Source organism: Populus euphratica, unplaced genomic scaffold (assembly GCF_000495115.2).
Source record: "Populus euphratica unplaced genomic scaffold, PopEup_1.0 scaffold164.1, whole genome shotgun sequence".
Classification (NCBI taxonomy): domain Eukaryota; kingdom Viridiplantae; phylum Streptophyta; class Magnoliopsida; order Malpighiales; family Salicaceae; genus Populus; species Populus euphratica.
In genome coordinates, this window is record NW_011500048.1 from 27,067 (window position 1) to 35,044 (window position 7,978).

At 39.4% G+C, this 7,978-nt stretch overlaps 1 protein-coding gene across 1 annotated transcript; it reads left to right on the forward strand.

Annotated features, from left to right (window-relative positions):
- The first annotated feature begins 244 nt into the window (after positions 1–244).
- Positions 245–6,607, forward strand: LOC105107538 (E3 ubiquitin-protein ligase HERC2). Its single transcript, XM_011001496.1, has 9 exons — positions 245–822; positions 1,829–1,915; positions 2,007–2,096; positions 2,220–2,306; positions 2,387–2,506; positions 2,731–4,827; positions 4,961–5,107; positions 5,411–5,919; positions 6,151–6,607. The coding sequence occupies exons 1-9, from the start codon at positions 775–777 to the stop codon at positions 6,308–6,310; spliced, it is 3,345 nt and encodes a 1,114-aa protein (XP_010999798.1). The 5' UTR covers positions 245–774; the 3' UTR covers positions 6,311–6,607.
- Positions 6,608–7,978: the final 1,371 nt, after the last annotated feature.

Sequence of the window (7,978 nt, forward strand, 5' to 3'; positions counted from 1 at the left end):
TATAGTTTTGTTTTATTTAAATCTATACCAATTAATTTTTTATATTATGAAGATAGGAGCATCTTTCTCAACATTCCCTGCATTTGGAACTGTGCAAGGGAATAATCAACCCGAACCCGAAATGAATTGGGAAGGTACCAAACAGTCCATTAGAAAAGTAAAAGTAAAAAATAGTTATACTTAATTTGAATATTATTGTATACTCTTTTAATAAATGGAGAGTAATGGTGCTTAGCCTTTTCATTTATTTCTCTTTTCTCTCAAAATCTCTTCAGGAGAATTCATGCTCTCTGACCCTCACCATCTAAAACCTTCGCCTTTTCTTTTCTTTTTTTTATTTAATTTATTTTTTAATAATAAGCTCCGTTTTTGTTTTCCGAGCTTTGACCCTCTCCGTGCTTTATTTTATTTTTACAAATACATCTAAAGAAAGCCGGTCTCCCTTCTCTTCCCTTCCGTTTCTCTCTGTGACACCACCACTTCCTCTCGCCGGAATCCTCTCAATACGCCACAAAACCGACTTCATCGACCTTGAAGACCGCTCTTCGCTCTTTAGCCTTCTTCTTCAACAGTGGTGATCACCGGCTTTGACTTAGTTTTTTTGGTGGTTTTAAAGAGAGTTATAGATCTGTAGAGAGCTGGTTTTTTGGTTAGAAAGACAGAGTGAGAGTGAGGGGTATTGATGTGAAGAGGAAGTAGATGGTATATGATGAACGGAGCTCCGGTGAGCGATCGGAGAGGGAGGTTGTGTTTTCGTAAATATCTTCACATGGAATGGCAGATCTTGTTAGCTACGGTAATGCCGAACGTGACATCGAGCAGGTACCTCCTTCTCCCTTTACCCACACATGAATTTAATTTGTGTCGAAGTTCCGTTTTTTTTTTTCTTGTATGAAAATTTTCTGGTCTAATTTTTGCTGCTGTTTTATTTTAGGTAGGAAATGCCATCGTTTTTTTTTTTTTGGGTGTGAATCTCTTCTTTTTAAATTTTCTTTGGATGCCTATTTGGAGAAATGAAATGGAATCATGTTGCCTTTTTTAATGTTTTGACAAATTTGGACAGAAAAAGTAGTTAACTTGTTGCAAGGTTGGTTGAATTCAATGTAAAAAATTGCATAGAATCATGATGGCCTATTTGAAAGAAAGAGAAAGTAAAGGAAATTACTTCTCTCGTTTTTAGTTATGCATTGTCTGAGTTAAATTAGGCCACATATTTGTTTTTGTTATGTTTGGAGTACAGTCATAAGGGGCCATCAAATGCCTTATATTTCATTGCCATTTTTCTTTTGGGAACCTTTTAGTTGCCCGCGGCTATTTTTAGCAATTGAAGTGGGGTTTGAAGGTGCATTTTTAGAATTTAGAGGGAACACACAATAGGGAAGAGAAGTGCATTTGTCTCCGCTTAATACCAAAACTCTATGTGTTATGCCAAGAACAATATTGACCATTGATTTTGGATTCATGATGGGATTAATAAACTATATATTTCATTACATGTATTGAACCAAATCAGTAATACTTTCAATGTCATAGGGTTGATTCGTTCATTTTGTTTTGCAAACTTGTAAAGGATAAGATCAATTTATAAGACGGGTTGTGGAATAGTATCTCTGCTTAGGAGATTCAATAATGAGTTATGAAAGCAAGCAATAATATGCCGCTGAAAATTCTACTTGATAATCTTAACAAGCATTTGTGCCAAAGTATGTGTAAAACAATTAACTAAATTCAAGGATGACACCTTTTTTTTTGTTTTGGTTGTCTTAGTAACATATCATCCACATGCCAATTGTATCATGCCAGTGGTTCATCTTTCTGCATTTTGCAGGCATTAATTGCTTTGAAGAAGGGCTCTCAACTTTTGAAATATGGTCGTAAGGGAAAGCCAAAGTTTTGTCCGTTTAGACTTTCTAATGTAAGTTTGATTCTTGAGAATTTGACTAGGGACACTTCCAGTTTCTTCTTTACTCATTTTCAGTTTAACTGTTTATGGTTAAAAATCACAGGATGAAACAACTTTGATCTGGATTTCAAGTAGCGGTGAAAGAAGTTTGAAGTTAGCCTCAATCTCTAAAATTATTCCAGGACAAAGAACTGTGAGATTTGTTTATCTCTTCTGTATCTGCTTTGTTTCTGTTAGCTTAGCATATTTAATGATTCTGGTCTTGTATATTGTGGATAAATTTGTTCTATTTATTTCCTCTTAAATGTGCTACCAGGCTGTATTCCAAAGATATCTTCACCCTGAAAAGGACTATTTATCATTTTCTCTCATTTACAACAACGGGAAGCGGTCCCTTGATCTGGTTGGTGATGAAATTGTGAAGTTGTGTTTTACTGCTTCTATATCTCTTAAATTGTGAATCTTATATGACCTTGCCTTTAGATTTGCAAAGACAAAGTTGAGGCAGAGGTGTGGATTGCAGGCTTAAAAGCATTAATATCCTCTAGTCAAGGTGGGCGCTCAAAAATTGATGGATGGAGTGATGGAGGCCTCTACCTTGATGTAATACTACCTACTTATACTTTAGTTAATTTTCACCTCATACTTCCTCCTCTTCCTCTTTTGCTTCCCCACACACAGTCTGGAATTTGGAGTTTTGCTCTGTTTCCTTTTTTTATTGCATTAGTGATGCTATGTTCTTGTTTCAGTGCAAAATACAAGAACTATGAATATTGTTCCTGATAATGTTGCTGTGTTTTGCCTGATGTGAAAATATCTGATTTCAGGATGGCAGAGATTTAACATCAAATAGTGCTAGTGACAGTTCTGTTAGTATTTCACGAGATATTAGCTCTCCAGAGGTTTCTGTCAGTTTCAACCCAAATACTTCTCCAAAGAATTTTCAGCTTGAGAGTTCTCCACATTCTGATCGGTCACATGTAGCATCAGAAAACACAAATATGCAAGTCAAAGGATCTGGTTCAGATGCTTTTAGAGTTAGTGTTTCCAGTGCTCCCAGCACTTCCAGTCATGGTTCTGCACCTGATGATTGTGATGCTTTAGGTGATGTATACATATGGGGTGAGGTCTTATGTTCTGTCAAGGTTGGGGCTGATAAGAACACCAGTTATTTAAGCACTAGAGCTGATGTGCTTCTTCCCAGGCCTTTAGAATCTAATGTAGTTTTAGATGTACATCATATAGCCTGTGGAGTCAGACATGCTGCCATGGTCACAAGGCAGGGTGAAGTTTTTACATGGGGTGAAGAATCTGGTGGAAGGCTTGGCCATGGTGTTGGGAAAGATGTTGTTCAACCTTGCTTGGTTGAATCTTTGGCAGCGACTACTGTTGACTTTGTAGCATGTGGAGAATTCCATTCTTGTGCTGTTACAATGGCTGGGGAACTCTATACATGGGGAGATGGGACGCACAATGCTGGGCTTCTTGGTCATGGCACTGATGTCAGTCACTGGATACCCAAGAGAATCTCTGGTCCCCTTGAGGGTCTTCAAGTTGCTTCTGTAACATGTGGTCCATGGCATACAGCCTTGGTGACGTCAATGGGGCATCTTTTTACATTTGGTGATGGAACATTCGGTGTCTTAGGCCATGGTAACAGAGAAAGTGTTGCATATCCTAGAGAAGTAGAATCACTCGCTGGGTTGAGGACAATTGCTGTTGCTTGTGGAGTGTGGCATACTGCTGCTGTAGTGGACGTTATTGTCACTCAATCAAGTTCCAGTGCTTCGTCTGGAAAATTGTTTACCTGGGGTGACGGAGACAAAAATCGTCTTGGACATGGTGACAAAGAACCTCGGCTTGAACCCACATGCGTGCCAGCATTGATTGATTACAATTTTCACAAAATTGCTTGTGGACATAGTTTAACTGTTGGCTTGACCACGTCAGGACATGTTTTCACAATGGGAAGTACTGTTTATGGGCAGCTTGGGAATCCTTATGCTGATGGGAAGGTGCCTTGCTTGGTAGAAGATAAACTTTATGGAGAATCTGTTGAAGAAATTGCCTGTGGTGCATATCATGTAGCAGCTTTGACATCCAGGAACGAGGTTTATACCTGGGGAAAGGGTGCCAATGGCAGGTTGGGCCATGGAGATGGTGAAGATCGAAAAACACCTACTCTAGTTGAAGCCTTGAAGGATAGACATGTGAAATATATTGCATGCGGTGCGAACTATTCTGCAGCTATATGCTTCCATAAATGGGTATCTGGCTCTGAGCAGTCCCAGTGTTCGTCCTGTAGACAGGCTTTTGGATTTACCCGGAAAAGGCATAACTGCTACAATTGTGGACTTGTTCACTGCCATTCATGCAGTTCCAGAAAGGCAACAAGAGCAGCCTTAGCTCCTAACCCCAGCAAACCATATCGTGTCTGTGATTCCTGTTTTGTCAAACTAAATAAGATGTCAGAACCTAGTAACACTAACAGGAGAAATGCTGGACCTCGCCTTTCTGGTGAAAACAAAGACAGGTTGGACAAGGCTGATTTAAGGTTGTCGAAGTCTACACCGCCTTCAAACCTGGATTTGATTAAGCAACTAGATAGCAAAGCAGCCAAACAAGGAAAGAAAGCTGATACGTTTTCTCTTGTTCGGTCTTCTCAAGCACCTTCTTTGTTACAGCTGAAAGATGTTGTTTTGTCCAGTGCTATTGATCTGCGACCAAAGGTTTCCAAACCTGTTCTTATGCCATCCGGAGTAAGTTCCCGGTCCGTGTCACCTTTTTCAAGGAGACCTAGCCCTCCACGATCTGCAACACCTGTTCCAACGATGTCAGGACTTTCCTTCACCAAAAGTATAGCTGATAGTCTGAAGAAAACAAATGAACTTTTGAATCAAGAAGTGCTTAAGTTGCGTACACAGGTATGCTGGCTGAAATTCCCACATTAATTAATCACACATTTCTTAATGAATTAAGTGAGGTTTTCTTTTGGCTTGGCTCAATCATTGTTTGGTTTGGATGGAATTTAATTTTGATGGTATGGATCTTGTTTAGGTTGAGAGCCTGAGACAGAGATGTGAATTCCAAGAATTAGAGCTTCAGAAATCTGCGAAGAAGATACAAGAAGCTATGGCAGTAGCTGCTGAAGAGTCAGCTAAGTCTAAAGCTGCAAAAGATGTTATAAAATCACTTACTGCACAGGTACTTCTGCTTGACTAACTGTTCATTGCATCTCTGTTAATGGATTTTCAAACTTCTCTATGATAGTCTCAGCACCTTGATAATGGCACGTGTCACAATACATATCTGCCTCGGCAGTCTCTAAGAATTTGATAGAACAGAATCCGGAAAAATTGAAAATACTGACTGCCATTAATTTAGTTAGCTTTCCAATTTGTAGTGATCAGAGAATATACTTGTTTTTTGCTATTAGTGTCATTAGAATTTTTCATATATTTTCTTAATTTTTGTGTTGTATTTATGATTCTACACTATTAATTCCAGCTCAAGGATATGGCTGAGAGGCTGCCGCCTGGGGTCTATGACACTGAGAGAATGAAACTGTCTTACCTACCAAATGGTTTGGAGACAAATGTAATTCATTATCCTGATACAAATGGAGGGCGGCATTCAAGATCTGATTCTATAAGAGGAACTTCTTTGGCTTCGCCGACAAGAAGCGACTCCACTTCAATAAATGGAACTCTATGTATCGCTCAATCATTCCGGGATTCACCTGGAACCAATGGGAGGGATGACCATCTGGCTGCTAGACTGTCCAATGGTGGTGGAGGGGTTCAGCCAAGTGGTAACAGTATGTCAGAGGCAATTGATGGGAAGGAACCTTGGTCCCCTCGAGATGGTGATAATGGTATGAAATCCAGGGATTCATCATTGGTTGCTAACGGGAATCAAATTGAGGCTGAGTGGATTGAACAGTATGAGCTGGGAGTGTATATTACTCTTGTTGCCCTGCGTGATGGAACTAGAGATCTCAAACGAGTGCGCTTCAGGTACTTCTTTATTTCATTTTATTTTAGATACTAGTGGCTCGCTCATTTTGTGGCTTAGAAGCAGAATAAATCTAAACAACTGATTAACATGATGTTGATGATGAGCATTTTTTATAAATCCCTATCTGGATTTTTTATAAACAATCACAGACCATTTTGAACATGAGCACAGATGGTTATATGGGTTTGAAATCATTTCATTTACATCGGTTACTATTAATTTATCTGCAGTCGGAGAAGATTTGGGGAGCAACAAGCAGAAACTTGGTGGTCGGAGAATCGGGAAAAAGTGTATGAGAAGTACAATGTTAAAGGTTCAGACAAATCATCAGTTACTGGCCAGGCATCACGTAGATCAGAGGGAGGCATGTCCTCTTCTTCTATACCTTAGCAACTAAATGTGAGAGGGAGGGAGTCTCGTAACACATTTTCTACCTTCTACCTTCAACAAAGAAGGATTTAAGGTTAATCAAAGATGAAGAAAGTCAATAGCCCGCTTTCTATCCTCTTCTCTTTTTGATGTTATCCTCCCTACCTCTCCCCTTAATTATTTCCTTCTTCCATTTATTTTCTTCGGGGTGTATCTACCCTTTACATATCTGTTGTATTGTAGTGTATATAAAAGCATCAATTATGACAATCTAGGCAAGAAAGTTTTTGTCCCTGGCTTTCCAGCCATCCACACTGAGCTCTTGGGTCCCATGTTCTTTTTATCATGCGTTCTTGTTATGCGTTGATTTGTTTGCAGGAGTTTTCCTCGATGCCTTGCCCTGCATTTCATTGTTTTAGATTGTTCAAATCAGATCATAGGCAACACAGAAAATCTCAATCAGCTTTGGTTATCCGAGTTATAAGAGCTTCGAATTTTGTGGTTTTGGTCATGGAATACCGAGCATTGGGTAGTTAAAGTAAAATCAATTGAGTAATGTTCATCCCTTTTATCTCTCATATGACTTGTATTAACAAGTTTCACGGAACATCATCTCTAGTACCATGCCGGATGTAGCTTAATTGCTGTCCTTTTTAACCTTGGAATTCCTGTCGGTCGAGCCACTTCACGCATCCTAGCCAGATCTCACATGGTTGTAAGTTGTAACAGTATGCTTTTGAATCAAAGCTTGTATGGTCGATCGGTACTGCTGGAAGCTTTTTTCAACATTTTCGTGTGGGTTTCAACGGCGAACGAGTATCATAAACGCACAGAGCAGTACCTTGGTACGTTGTTTATGCTCCTGTCCTCCCCGTGAAAAAGTAGAACTCTGAAGTCATGCTAGCCATGATGGATGCATAGGAGTAAGGATGGATCGGACAAAATGAGAGGATGAGCAGAGACGAAGTTGAAAGTTTTGCAAACCGTCCTTTCTCCTATCCCTCCTGGTAAACGCTCTAGAGTCCTTCCTTTTAGGCACATGTTTACTCCTCGTAACCATATTTTACATATGGTATGAAAGCAGGCAACAATTTCCAAAAGTGGGACTGGTTGAATTTACACACACATACACTAGAACAATTTCATGACACAAGATGAAAGAAGGTTAAACAAGGGCACGCACACACATCGTCACACCACTATTTTGTAATGCGATTGACCTAGACCCGCCATGGAAGATAAAACAAACAATTCTAGAAGGGTGCGCGTGTTCCAATAAGGTTTGATTATTCACTGGCTAGCAATACATGTACTACATTTAACACGAGACTGAAGTCAGATCATATATTTTATACAAACATTGGCATGATATCTTGTATGAACTCTCTCAAGAGGAGTTTTGTGAAGGGGAAAAAAGTGGCAAGCTTTATGTCATTAATCAGCCCACCAAATAGTACGTTGATACCCCCCTACCAAGGAAAGTTTAAAGATTCAGCAAGGGTCCTCCTCCGTGTTTAACCAAACCCACTTGAAATTTCCCTCCTTCAGTATCCAAATTTCATTTGTTTTGTAACGACCATTGACTACAGGCTTTCTTCGACGATGACCATTTTCACATGGCCCCTCCAATTCTCCCTCAATTAGGTCATAATAACATGATCGTTGTTTTTCTTTTTTTTTTCAACTAGC